General features: G+C 43.1%; 1 protein-coding gene across 1 annotated transcript in view; it reads left to right on the forward strand.

Moving 5' to 3' along the window:
• The first annotated feature begins 9,335 nt into the window (after nucleotides 1-9,335).
• The window catches only part of SQSTM1 (sequestosome 1), a 37,379-nt gene continuing 31,944 nt past the window's right edge, over nucleotides 9,336-14,770 (forward strand). Inside the window, exon 1 of the mRNA XM_057710426.1 lies at nucleotides 9,336-9,444. Within this exon, the coding sequence (XP_057566409.1) occupies nucleotides 9,405-9,444 (40 nt within the window). The 5' untranslated portion in view covers nucleotides 9,336-9,404. The remainder of the gene's footprint in view (nucleotides 9,445-14,770) is intronic.

The following is a 14,770-nucleotide window of genomic DNA, read 5'->3' on the forward strand; positions in this document are numbered from 1 at the left end:
AAATATCAAATTCTTTTTCTTTTTTATAAGGCTCTCTATTGGAATATAATTGCTTTACACTGTTGTGCCAATTTTTGAGGTAAACCAAAGTGAATCTGCTATATTTATACATATATCCCCATATCCCCACCCTCCTGCGACTCCCTCCCACCCTCCCTATCCTGGCCCTCTAAGTCATCACCCATCATTGAGGTTATCTCCTTACGTTATGCAGAAACTTCCCACTAGCTATCTGTTTTACATTTGGTAGTGTATATATGTCAATGCTACTCTCTCACTTCATCCCAGCTTCCTCTTTGCCCCCCTCGCCCCCACCCTATGTCCTCAAGTCAGGTCCGTTCTCTACATCTGCATCTTTATTCTTGCCCTGTCACTGGGGTCATCAGTACCATTTGTTTTTAGATTCCATATATATGAGTTAGCATACGGTATTTGTTTTTCTCTTTCTGGCTTACTTCACTCTGCATGACAGACTCTAGGTCTATCCACCTCATTACAAATAACTCAATTTCAATCTTTTTTACGGCTGAGTAATATTCCATTGTATATATGTGCCACATCTTCTTTATCCATTCATCTGTTGATGGGCATTTAGGTTACTTCCATGTCTTGGCTATTGTAAACAGTGCCGCAGTGACCATTACGGTACATGTTTCTTTTTGGATTATGGTTTTCTCAGGGTATATGCCCAGGAGTGGGATTACTGGATCATATGGTAGTTCTATTTTTAGTTTTTTAAGGAACCTCCAAACTGTTTTCCATAGTGGCTGTACCAACTTACATTCCCACCAACAGTGCAGGAGAGTTCCCTTTTCTCCACACCATCTCCAGCATTTGTTGTTTCTAGATTTTGTGATGATGGCCATTCTGACTGGTGTGGGGTGATACCTCATTGTGGCTTTGACTTGCATTTCTCTAATGATTAGTGATGTTGAGCATTTTCCATGTGTTTGTTAGCCATCTGCATGTATTCTTTGGAGAAATGTCTATTTAAGTCTTGCGCCTGTTTGTGGATTGGGTTATTTGCTTTTTTGGTATTAAGCTGCATGAGCTGCTTGTATATTTTGGAGATTAATCCTTTGTCTGTTGCTTCGTTGGCAAGTATTTTCTCCCATTCTGAGGGTTGTCTTCTTGTCTTGTTTATGGTTTCTTTCACTGTGCAAAAGCTTTTAAGTTTAATTAGGTCCTATTTGTTTATTCTTGATTTTATTTCCATGATTCTAGGAGGTGGGTCAAAAAGGATCTTACTTTGATGTATGTCATAGAGTGTTCTGCCTTTGTTTTCCTCTAAAAGTTTTACAGTGTCTGGCCTTACGTTTAGGTTTGTAATCCATTTTGAGTTTATTTTTGTTTATGGTGTTAGGAAGTGTTCTAATTTCATTCTTTTACATGTAGCTGTCCAATTTTCCCAACACCACTTATTAAAGAAGCTGTCTTTTTTCCATTGCATATTCTTGCCTCCTTTATCAAAGATAAAGTGCCCGTATGTGTGTGGATTTACCTCTGGGCTCTCTATTGTGTTCCATTGATCTATATTTCTGTTTTTGTGCCAGTACCGTATGTCTTGATCACCGTAGCCTTGTCATATAGTTTGAAGTCAGGGAGCCTGATTCCTCCAGCTCTGCCTTTCCTTCTCAGGATTGCTTTGGCTGTTTCAGGGTCTTTTGTGTTTCCATACAAATCGTAAAATGTCTTGTTCTAATTCTGTGAAAAATGCCCTTGGTAATTTGATAGTGATTGCATTAAATCTGTAAATTGCTTTGGGTAGTACAGTCATTTTCACAATGTTGATTCTTCCAATCCAAGAACATGGTATGTCTCTCCATCTGTTTGTATTGTCTTTGATGTCTTTCATTGGTGTTTTATAGTTTTCTGCGTACAGGTCTTTTGCCTCTTTAGGCAGGTTTATTTCTAGGCATTTTATTATTTTTGTTACAATGATAAATGGGGTTGTTTCCTTAGTTTCTCTTTCTGCTCTTTCGTTGTTAGCGTATAGGAACTCAAGAGATTTCTGCGCATTAATTTTGTGTCCTGCTACTTTACTAAATTCATTGATTAGTGCTAGCAGTTTTCTGGTAGAATCTTTAGGGTTTTCTATGTATAATATCATGTCATCTGCAAAGAGCAACAATTTTACTTTTTCTTTTCCAATTTAGATTCCTTTTATTTCATTTTCTTCTCTGATTGCTGTAGCCAAAACTTCCGAAACTATGTTGAATAATAGTGGTGAGAGTGGGCACCCTTGTCTTGTTCTTGGTCTTAGAGGGAATGCATTCAGTTTTTCACCATTTAGAGTGATGTTGGCTTTTGGTTTCTCATATATGGCTTTTATCATATTGAGGTAACTTCCTTCTATGCCCACTTCCTGGAGAGTTTTTAAATGGATGTTGAACTTTGTCAGAAGCTTTTTCTGCATCTATTGAGATGATCATATGGTTGTATCCTTCAATTTGTTAATATGATGTATCACATTGATTGATTTGCATATATTGAAGAATCCTTGCATTCCAGGGATAAACTCCACTTGATCATGGTATATGATCTTTTTAATGTGCTGTTGGATTCTGTTTGCTAGTATCTTGTTGAGGATTTTTGCATCTATGTTCATCAGTGATATTGGCCTGTAATTTTCTTTTTTTGTGACATCTTTTTCTGGTTTTGGTATCAGGGTGATGGTGGCCTCATAGAATGAGTTTGGGAGTGTTCCTCCTTCTGCTATATTTTGGAAGAGTTTGAGAAGGATAGGTGTTAGCTCCTCTCTAAATGTTTGATAGAATTCACCTGTGAAGCCATATGGCCCTGGGCTTTTGTTTGTTGGGAGATTTTTAATCACAGTCTCAATTTCTGTGCTTGTGATTGGTCTGTTCATATTTTCTGTTTCTTCCTGGTTTAGTCTTGGAAGATTGTACTTTTCTAAGAATTTACCCATTTTTTCCAGGTTATCCAATTTGTTGGCATATAGTTGCTTGTAGTAGTCTCTCATGATCTCTTGTATTTCTGTGGTGTCGGTTGTCACGTCTCCTTTTTCATTTCTAATTCTGTTGGCTTGCATCTTCTCCCTTTTTTCCTGATGAGTCTGGCTAATGGTTTATCTATTTTATTTATCTTCTCAAAGAACCAGCTTTTAGTTTTATTTATCTTTGCTATTGTTTCTTTCATTTCTTTTTCATTTATTTCTGATCTGATCTTTATGATTTCTTTCCTTCTGCTCACTTTGGGGTTTTTTTGTTCTTCTTTCTCTAATTGTTTTATGTGTAAGTTTACGTTGTTTACTCGAAATTTTTCTTGTTTCTTGAGGTAGGATTGTATTGCTATAAACTTCCCTCTTAGAACTGCTTTTGCTGCATCCTATAGGTTTTGGGTCGTCATGTTTTCATTGTCATTTGTTTCTAGGTATTTTTTTATTTCCTCTTTGATTTCTGCAGTGACTTCTTGGTTGTTTAATAGCATATTGTTTAGCCTCCATGTGTTTGTATTTTTTACAGTTTTTTTTCCTGTAATTGATATCTAGTCTCATGATGTTGTCGTCAGAGAAGATGCTTGATATGATTTCAATTTTCTTGAATTTACTGAGGCTTGATTTGTGCCCCAAGATGTGATCTATCCTGGAGAATATTCTGTGTGCACTTGAGAAGAAAGTGTATTCTGCAGTTTTTGGATGGAATGGGCTATAAATATCAATTAAGTCAAGATGGTCTAATATCTCATTTAGAGCTTGTGTTTCCTTATTTATTTTTTCTTTGGATGATCTGTCCATTGGTGAAAGTGGGGTGTTAAAGTCTCCTACTATTATTGTGTTACTATTGATTTCCCCTTTATGGCTGTTAGCATTTGCCTTATGTATTGAGGTGCTCCTATGTTGGGTGCATAGATATTTACAATTGTTATATGTTCTTGGATTGATCGCTTGATCATTATGTAGTGTCCTTCCTTGTCTCTTGTAATAGTTTTTACTTTAAGGTCTAATTTGTCTGATATGAGTATTGCTACTCCAGCTTTCTTTTGACTTCCATTTGCATGGAATATCTTTTTTCATCCCCTTCCTTTTAGTCTGTATGTGTCCCTAGGTCTGAAGTGGGTTTCTTGTAGACAGCATACATAAGGGTCTTGTTTTTGTATCCATTCAGCCAGTCTGTGTCTTTTGGTTGGAGCATTTAATCCATTTACATTTAAGGTGATTATTGACATATATGTTCCTATTAACATTTTCTTAATTGTTTGGGCTGTGTTTTTGTAGGTCTTTATCTTGTCTTGTGTTACTGCCTAGAGGAGTTCCTTTAGCAGTTATTGTAAGTCTGCTTTGGTGGTGCTGAATTCTCTTAACTTTTGCTTGTCTGTGAAGCTTTTGATTTCTCCATCAAATCTGAATGAGATTCTTGCTGGGTAGAGTATTCTTGGCTGTAGGTTTTTCTCTTTCAAGACTTTAATTATCTCCTGCCACTCCCTTCTGGCCTGCAGAGTTTCTGCAGAGAGATCAGCTGTTATTCTTACGGGTTTTCCCTTATGTGTTATTTGTTGTTTTTCTCTTGCTGCTCTTAATATTTTTTCTTTGTGTTTAATTTTCATTAGTTTGATTAATATGTGTCTTGGTGTGGTTTTCCTTGGGTTTATTCTGTATGGGACTCTCTGCGCATCTTGGACTTGGCTTACTATTTCCTTTCCCATGTGGGGGAAGTTTTCTGCCATAATCTCCTCAAATATTTTCTCAGACCCTTTCTTTTTTTCTTCTTCTTCTGGGATGCCTATGATTCGAATGTTGGTACGCTTAATATTATCCCCGAGGTCTCTGAGACTGTCTTCCATTCTTTTTATTCTTTTTTCTTTTTCCTGTTCTGTGGCAGTTATTTCCCCCATCCTGTCTTCCAACTCACTTACTCATTCTTCTGCCTCAGTTATTCTGCTGTTTATACCATCTAGAGTATTTTTAATTTCACTTATTGTGTTGTTCATTACTTTTTGTTTGCTCTTTAGTTCTTCTAGGTCCTTATTAAATGTTTCTTGTATTTTTTCTATTTTGTTTCCCAGATTTTGGATCATCTTTGCTATCATTACTCTGAGTTCTTTCTCAGGCAATTTTTCTATTTCTTCATTTATTTGGTCTTGTGGATTTTTATCTTGCTCCTTTGCCTGCAGGGTGTTTCTTTGTTTTCTCATTTTGTCTAATTTATACTATTTGCTGTCTCTTTTCCCTATGCTGCCTAGTAGAAATTCCTCTTATCTCTGTTCTGTTTGGCTTGAGGTATCAAGCACTGGAGCTTGCTGGCCTTTGATTGGATTTGGAGCTTGTTGTTGAGGATGAGAACTCTGGGGGAGGACTTGCTGATTAATATTCCATGCGGTCAGGAGTTCTCTGGTGGTCCAATGTCCTGGACTCTGCTCTGCTGTCTCAGAGGTCCATGTTTGGCCCCCGGACGGGGCACCAAGACCCTGGAAGCTGCATGGCTTGGAGGAAAAGGAGGTAGGAGGAGAGCAAAGAACAAAAAGAATTAAAAAGGGAAGAAAGGGAAAGGGCAGACAGGTCCCCAGGATTGGTGGTGAAAGCAACTCTAATCAGTCAAAATCACACAAGGAGATGTGCGCACTTGCACTTGCAGAAAGAGAAGAGGAAAAGAAACCAACGAGAAGAGAAAACGAGAGAGCAAAGAAAAGAAAGAAGAGAGTACTCATACCAATTACAAGCAAATACACATACGTATAGTAAAAATTTAACTAACAAATATCTAAAACCAGAAACAAGATAAGCATACCGAAAAGTCCTCCAATACTTTAGGTATGGCTCTGCCCCTGCTGTGGAGAGGACTGTGGAGAGCTCAGACTGTGATCTGGTATTAGTCCTGTGTGTATTTGTCCCCACAGTCCCTAGTTGTCCCCTATGTCTGCAGTCTCTATTGTAGAAACATTTGTCTAATCAGGTGATCCACTGATGCAGGTTCTATTGTGGGCATTAAATCTCCTCCTCCTGTAGCTGTTTCTCTTTCTCTTCTTTGGTCCTGCAGACCTCGGGGATCAGTTTTGGTTTTGGTCCCTTCTTTGCATGTAGGTTGCTCTCAGGAGTCAGTTCCCTGCCCAGGCAAGAGGGGGTGAAAGAGGGTGACTGGGCCTCACTTGCAGCTTCATGTCAGAGGTAGGGAGGGATATGGGAGTCTTACTGAGATCTGCGGGATGCCACGGAGAAAAAGGAGGTAGAAGGAGAGCAAAGAAAAAAAGAAATTAAAAAAGGAAGAAAGGGAAAGGGCAGACAGGTCCCCAGGACTGGTGGTGAAAGCAACTCTAATCAGTCAAAATCACACAAGGAGATGTGCGCACTTGCACTTGCAGAAAGAGAAGAGGAAAAGAAACCAATGAGAAGAGAAAACGAGAGAGCAAAGAAAAGAAAGAAGAGAGTACTCATACCAATTACAAGCAAATACACATATACTTATGTACAGTAAAAATTTAACTAACAAATACCTAAAACCAGAAACAAGATAAGCATACCAAAAAGTCCTCCAATACTTCCTGGTATGGCTCTGCCCCTGCTGTGGGTGGATGGGCTGTGGGCCATCAGTGTAGCGGTCTCGGGGTGGGGCAGTGGGGGGTGGGGAGGGGGGAGCAGGGTGGCAGGCAGGTGAGCGGGCGTTCGGTGGGACCTAGCAGTGCGGCAGAGCGGGCGGGGGCGGGGGACGTGGGATGGTGGGCTTTTCCATCCCCCAGCCGCGAGTTGTGCCGCTTCATAGCCTGTGAGTTCGCGGAGAGGGATTTTCCTCCCAAGCACTCTGAAACAAAGGTCCCCTGCCTCTCCGTCTGGTGCAGGTTTTTCCCCAAACTCCCTGTCTTGCTGGTGCACCTGCCCCCCAGGCTGTTCTCATGCAGCCCCCCCCCCCCCCACTCCACCCCCTTTCCCTGGGGACTGTTCTCCAATGTCTGAGGCTTGGTACCCAGCCCCCAGCACCACCGCAGGTGAGCAGATTAGCTTCTCTGGCTGGGGAGTGCTGCCTGGCTCCTCAGTGCGGGGATCTCTCCTCTCTGCCCTTGGCACACCTGCCATTGCTCTCTCTTCTGGGTGCTCCAGGGCTCCCCGTGTCCTTCCCCATCAGTGAGGGAGCTCCCCCATGTGTGGGAGCCTTCCCCCCTCACAGCTCCCTCCCAGAGGAGGGGCTGGTCTCCTCAGAATTCTTTGTCTTTCTTTTTCCCTTCTTTCCTTTGTGCTACCCCATCATGTGGAAATTCTCTTGCCTTTTTGGCGGTCTGAGCTCTGCTGCCGGCATTCTGGAGGTGTTCTCCAGGAGCCACTCCACAAGTGGATGTGTTTTTCAAGCATTTGTGTGGAGGAGGGTGATTGCCACGTCCTGCTCCTCTGCCATCTTTCTCCAGTCTCCAAATTCTGATTAAAGTTCTTTTGACCTCCAGCTAACTTTGCGGTGCTTCAAAGGGCCCTGGGAGCATCCTAAAGAGAGATCCTAAACTAACTGGATTCATTTGGTGTGTAAAGTTACATGGGAAACACTGTCCAGACTCACTGTTGCCTGTGTCAGATGAAATCATCAGGTTCTCTCCAATTTTATCGTAGCCGCCAAATAGATAGGGGAGAGGGTTTGGGTTCTTCTGCTATTTAGTCTCTCACCTCACTCTGTGTCCAAAAAATCCCCCTGTGGGAATACTCCCACCTCTAGGCCCTCAGTTCCTGACCCCTGTGGCTTTTTCCATTGTACCCAACTCCAGCTCCTCCAGGAGTTCTCTTTTGCAGCTCTAGGACCCCCTTCACTTCAGGCTTGGCAGTCCATACACTGCTATAGACAGCCTTGTGGGCTGGCTGCTGCCCAAAGCCTGCTTTATAAACCTTATAGATACTGAATCTGAAGGAATACACCCCAGCATAAGGAAACTTATTATAGAACATAAGCTTTATAGATAACAGATCTCTTCAAGGAGAGTCCTGGCAACACACTGGTACAAATGTCCCCCCACCCCCACCCCTTGCACAAGGGACTGGGTTGACCAGAAATGTCCAGTTAGGCAATGGGAGAGTAGAGAATGCTCAAAATCCCATTAGGTGTGGGACTTCCCTGGTGGTGCAGTGGTTAAGAATCTGCCTGCCAATGCAGGGGACACGGGTTTGATCCCTGGTCCAGGAAGATCCCACATGCCGCGGAGCAACTAAGCCCATGCACCATAACTACTGTGCCTGTGCTCTAGAGCCCAAGAGTCACAACTACGGAGCCCATGTGCTACAACTACGGAAGCCTGCATGCCTGGAGCCCTTGCTCTGCAATAGGAGAAGCCACCACAATGAGAAGCCTGTGCACTGTGACGAAGAGTAGCTCCCTCTTGCCTCAACTAGAGAAAGTCCATGTGTAGCAACAAAGACCCAACACAGCCAATTAATTAATTAATTTAAAAAAAGATGCAAAGTATGTGTGGGAGAGCACACAAAGAAGCAGTTTATTTAGGACAGAAGCAAAGTGGAGCTACATGCTCAGAGAAGAGTGTGGGTGTCCTCGCTCATGAGGCGTGCGCTAAAGGGGTGCTTTAATCATTCACATAAGGGCAGTTTTCTTTGTTCCGTTTGGCCAGTCACCTTGCTTGTTGCCCATGTCTGATCTGAGTGAAGGCTCTCCCTGATGCGCACATGCATCTTTCAGCCCAGATGGATTCCAGCACGAGGGTCTCTGGGAGGTTGCTGAGACATATTATGGGCCAGTGCCCCCTCCCTTTTTGACCCCAAGGAACTTTTCTGGGCATGTGCAGCTGGGGAGCATTCTTGGTCTCAAGAATGAAAGATGTGGTTGTCTTATTTTTTCACTCCAGCAGAGCTTAGTTCCTCTCTGCTCCTGTTGTTAACTTCTTGATATGTCAGGGGGAGACAAGCTCTAACTGCTCTGCCTGACAAGCTCCAGCTGCTCAGCCTGGGGCCCATCTACCTACTACCTCAAAGGGGCCAAAGGTCTCTTCTTCTGAAACCTCTTCCTGTTGGACAGGGGCCTCAGACCCTAGTGCACCCTAGAGGTGTAGAAGCCCCTCGTGGACTGTTCCAAGGACCTGTAGGGATGTGGGCCACCCTCTGCTGGAATGGATGGAATTCCCTGAGGCATCATGAGCCTTACTTGAAATTGTTGCAGCCTGGAAGACACAAACTTAACCAAAAGGTTATACAAACAAGGGCCAAAATGGACACCAACAACAATAGCCACTAAAGGGCCTAGAAAGGGAAGGAACCAGGTTAACTTTGGGAGGGCTTCCTTCACTGTTGACCAGATAGTAGAGGCAGTATCGCCCCTGCCAAAATTATGAAGCCATTCTGCTTGGGTGTATATTTCCTTAATATTAACTTCTACCTGTCCTGTTGTACTGATCCAGGTGCAGCAGGAAGTATCACTTATCATACAAACTCCATCATCTTCTGCCAGAAGACAGTCACGAGTTAGATGATTGTCAACAACTACAAGAGCCAAAGAAACAAGAGAGGTTGGTTTTTTTTAAAATTAATTAATTATTAATTTGTTGGCTGTGTTGGATCTTTGTTGTTGTGCGCGGACTTTCTCTAGCTGTGTTGAGCAGGGGCTGCTCTTCATTGCGGTGCACGGGCTTCTCTTGTGTGTGGCCTCTCTTGTTGTGGAGCATGGGCTCTGGGCGCACGGGCTTCAGTAGTTGTGGCACAAGGGCTCAGTAGCTGTGGTGCATGGGCTTAGTTGCTCTGCAACATGTGGGATCCTCCCGGACCAGGGCTCGAACCCATGTCCCCTGAATTGGCAGGCAATTTTTAACCACTGTGCCACCAGGGAAGTCCAGAAACAAGAGAGGTTTTAAGTCCTGTTAAGGCTTGCCTTGTCTATTCCATCATATAACCAAGCTATCTGGTGAGACTTCTTGGTATTGTTTTGTGATAGGTAAAGCCTCCCCATGGAGCTGCCCTGCCCCTGCTGAGATCATTCCTAGTGCTCTCTGGGTTTGGAGGCGAGCTGGAGTGGTCCTGTTGTAGATTTAAAAAATCCCTCTTATTCCTATAGCCCCTACGGTGCACTCTCCTATAAAGTGGACGTTATCAATGCATTTATAGGCCGTAGCTAGGTTGGAAAAAGGACAGGACCTGGCCATACTTCTGTAACATATGATGGTTTGGGTGTCCGCAGAGGGAAACAAACACTTCAGGGATGCAGGCCCGAATGTCTGTCTTGTGATAGTGAAAAGCCGACAGTCCTTGAAGGACGTAACTGTTGTTTGCACCTGAACAGTTAGGGGACAGCAGACCGTTATGTTGATAATTAAGCATATAGGGCTTCCCTGGTGGCTCCGTGGTTAACAATCCACCTGCCAATGCAGGGGACATGGGTTCGAGCCCTGGTCTGGGAAGATCCCACATGCCGTGGAGCAACTAAGCCTGTGCACCACAACTATGGAGCCTGCATGCCACAACTACAGAGCCTGCATGCTACAACTACTGAAGCCCGTGTGCCTAGAGCCCATGCTCCGCAACAAGAGAAGCCATGGCAGTGAGAAGCCCACGCGCTGCAACAAAGAGTAGCCCCCGCTCGCCGCAACTAGAGAAAGCCCTCACTCAGCAATGAAGACCCAATGCAGCCAAAAAAAAAAAAAAATTAAAAAAAAGCATATAAAGCTCTATGACATTTTTAACAAGATGCTCATGTATGATCCTGCTGGCACCATCAGAGAGTTGCACTCCATGGGCAAGAATCTCACAGGTTGGTTGAATTGTGTTGACCAGGTGGATGGGACATTTCCTTCCCACCACACACATTCCCCTTCTGTGGTGTTTAGGGGTATGGGGCCATAATTTTTTTTTTTTAAGATCTTTATTGGAATATAATTGCTTTACACTCTTGTACCAGCTTTTGAGGTACACCAAAGTGAATCAGCTGTATTTATACATATATGCCCATATCCCCTCCCTCCTGTGACTCCCTCCCGCTCTCTCTGTCCTGGCCCTCTAAGGCATCACCCATCATCAAGTTGATCTCCCTTTGTTATACAGCAACTTCCCTCTAGCTATCTGTTTTACATTTGGTAGTGTATATATGTCTATGCTACTCTCTCACTTCGTCCCAGCTTCCCCTTCACCCCCCCCACCCCCAACCCCGTGTCCTCCTGTCCATTCTCTGCATCTGCATCCTTATTCTTGCCCTGTCACTGGGTTCATCAGTACCATTTTTTTTTAGATTCCGTATATATGAGTTAGCATACGGTATTTGTTTTTCTCTTTCTGGCTTACTTCACTCTGTATGACAGACTCTAGGTCTATCCACCTCATTACACATAGCTCCATTTCATTCTTTTTCATGGCTGAGTAATATTCCATTGCATCTATGTGCCACATCTTCTTTATCCATTCATCTGTTGATGGGCATTTAGGTTGCCTCCACGTCCTGGCTATTGTAAATAGTGCCGCAGTGACCATTATGGTACATGTTTCTTTTTGGATTATGGTTTTCTCTGGGTATATGGGAGGTTCTTGGAACATATGAAACAAGTGCCATTTGTGCAATTTAACATAGTGTGCCCCGCCTCAGGTCCAGTTGTTTGGAGGGGTCAGGTTACAGCATTGGAATAGACCCCCCTGGAGGGTGCAGGTGTGACCAGCAGAGGTCAAGGGGGGTGGTAATTGTCCCCAATTCCGATTGTTATTTACCATTGGAACCAGCAGGTTCAGGGGGAATGCCAGAGGAGGGCCAGTAGCCAGCTGGGGGTGCTGACGGCACATCCAGCATTCTTTTCAGTGTTCTCCTTCAGATAGGATTCTGGAAATGCTGAGAAGTGAGTTTTCTTGCCATTGTCCCCAGGTACAGGGACTAGTGAGGTGGACAGAGTCAGTAGGAGGCGCATTTCTGGGGTGGAGTGTTTCCCTTAAACCCAGCGTGGACAAAGGAGCTCCTTCCCTGGCGGGGGTGGCTGACAAACTGGCAGAATGCAAGCAGGAGTTCCAATAGCAAGGATGGCCTGTAGGAGTCCCACCCACCACATCCTTTTCCTTACCAGTGGTGCTGCCTGTCTTCTGAACAGGTATCTCAGATGTTCTACTGGCCCACAGGTGTATAGTTCTTCTGTTGTGACCTGTGGGGTTTTTGGAGGTAAAAAGCTTTAGTATGGACAGATGTACCTAACCAGATATACCCTGCAGTTTGACAGCAGTGGGGTGGCTAAAATTACTTTATAGGGGCTTTTCCACGTTGGCAATAGTTGGTCTTCAGGGGACCCCTCTTCCCAGGTTTTAAGAAGAACATCGTCCCTGGGATCTATTTGTAAAGGGACTGCCCTTTCCACTGTATTTTTAGTGGAAACTGGCAGTGCCTTTTTGGCATAGTCCTGGACTGCCTTCTGAATTTATCTTAGATCACTAATATATCTCAGGGTCTTGTTCACTTCCTCATCCAGTAGAGGGTCAAGAGTAAGAAAAGGCCTCCTATAGGTCATTTCAAATGGGCTAAGACTCAGACTACTCCTGGGGGCTCTGCGGACCCTGAGGACTGCAACAGGAAGCAAGTTGGTCCAGGGTTCATGAGTCTCTTGGCAGAGTTTTGCTAAGGTTTTATTTAAAGTACAGTTCATTTTCTCTACCTTCCCTGGAGATTGGGGGTGCTAAGAGGTGTGTCGCTTGTAGTTTATCCCTAGGGTGGCTGTGAACCCCTGTGCAATTTGGGGTATGAAAGAGGGCCCATGATTGCTCTGGAGGGACTCTGGAAGTCCAGACTGAGGAATTATTTCTTTTTTTTTTTTTCAATTGGCCATGCCGCATGGCATGTGGGATCTTAGTTCCCTGACCAGGGATTGAACCCATGCCCCCTGCAGTGGAGGCGCAGAGTTCTAACCACTGGACTGCCAGGGAATTCCCAGGAGTTATTTCTTTTAAAAGGGATTTACAGACTTCAGTATCTTTTTCCGATTGGATTGGGAAGGCTTCAACCCATCCTGTGAAAGTATCAACAAACGCAAGAAGATATTTCTCTCCTGACCATGGGGGCATCTGGCTGATATCTTTTTTTTTTTTTTAAAGAGCTTTTATTGAGATACAGTTAACATACAATAAACTGCATATATTTAGAGTGTACTGTGTGGTATCCCAATCTCCCAGTTCATTCCCCCCCAACCCTCCCTACTTTCCCCACTTGGTGTCCATATGTTTGTTCTCTACATCTATATCTCTGTTTCTACCTTGCAAACTGGTTGATTTGTAGCATTTTTCTATAGTCCACATATATGTGTTAATATACGATATTTGTTTTTCTCTTTCTGACTCACTTCACTCTGTGTGAGTCTCTAGGTCCATCCATGTCTCTAGAAATGTCCCTGTTTCACTGCTTTTTACAGCTGAGTAATATTCCATTGTATATACATACCACATCTTTTTCATCCATTCATCTGTTGATGGACATTTAGGTTGCTTCCATGACCTGGCTATTGTAAATAGTGCTACAGAGAACATTGGAATGCATGTGTCCTTTTGAATTATGGTGTTCTCTGGGTATATGCCCAGCAGTGGGATTGCTGGGTCATATGGTAGTTCTATTTTTAGTTTTGCAAGGAACCTCCATACTGTTCTCCATAGTGGCTGTATCAATTTACATTCCCACCAACAGTGCAGGAGCGTTTCCTTTTCTTCACACCCTCTCCAGCATTTACTGTTTGTCGATTTTCTGATGATGCCCATTCTGACCGGTGTGAGGTGATACCTCATTGTCGTTTTGATTTGCATGTCTCTAATAATTAGTGATGTTGAGCAGCTTTTCATGTGCCTCTTGGCCATCCGTATGTCTTCTTTGGAGAAATGCCTATTTAGGTCTTCTGCCCATTTTTGATTGGGTTGTTTGTTTTTTTGATATTGAGCTGCATGAACTGTTTATATATTTTGGAGATTAGTCCTTTGTCTGTTGATTCGTTTGCAAATATTTTCTCCCATTCTGAAGGTTGTCTTTTTGTCTTGCTTAAAGTTTCCTTTGCAGTGCAGAAGCTTTGAAGTTTCATTAGGTCCCACTTATTTATTTTTGTTTTTATTTCCATTACTCTAGGGGGTGGATCAAAAAAGATCTTGCTGTTATTTACGTCGAAGAGTGTTCTTCCTATGTTTTCCTCTAGGAGTTTTATAGTGTCTGGCCTTACATTTAGGTCTTTAATCCATTTTTAGTTTATTTTTGTGTATGGTGTTAAGGAGTGTTCTAATTTCATTCTTTTACATGTAGCTCACCTATTTTCCCAGCACTGCTTATTGAAGAGGCTGCCTTTTCTCCATTGTATATCCTTGCCTCCTTTGTCATAGATTAGTTGACCGTAGTTTATCTCTGGGCTTTCTATCCTGTTCTATTGATCTATATTTCTGTTTTTGTGCCAGTACCATACTGTCTTGATCACTGTAGCCTTGTAGTATAGCCTGAAGTCAGGAAGCCTGATTCCACCAACTCCGTCTTTCCTTCTCAAGATTGTTCTGGCTATTCGGGGTCTTTTGCATTTCCATACAAATCATAAAATTTCTTGTTCTAGTTCTGTGAAAAATGCCATTGGTAATTTGATTAGGTTGCATTGAATCTGTAAATTGCTTTGGGTAGTATAGTCATTTTCACAATGTTGATTCTTCCAATCCAAGAACATGGTGTGTCCCTCCATCTGTTTGTGTCGTCTTTGATTTCTCTCACTGGTGTCTTATAGTTTTCTGAGTACAGGTCTTTTACCTCCTTGGTTAGGTTTATTCCTAGGTATTTTATTCTTTTTGTAGCAATGGTGAATGGGATTGTTTCCTTAATTTCTCTTTCTGATCTTTCATTGTTGGTGTATAGAAATGGAAGAG

This window comes from Hippopotamus amphibius, chromosome 15 (genome assembly GCF_030028045.1).
Source record: "Hippopotamus amphibius kiboko isolate mHipAmp2 chromosome 15, mHipAmp2.hap2, whole genome shotgun sequence".
Taxonomy (NCBI): Eukaryota; Metazoa; Chordata; class Mammalia; order Artiodactyla; family Hippopotamidae; genus Hippopotamus; species Hippopotamus amphibius.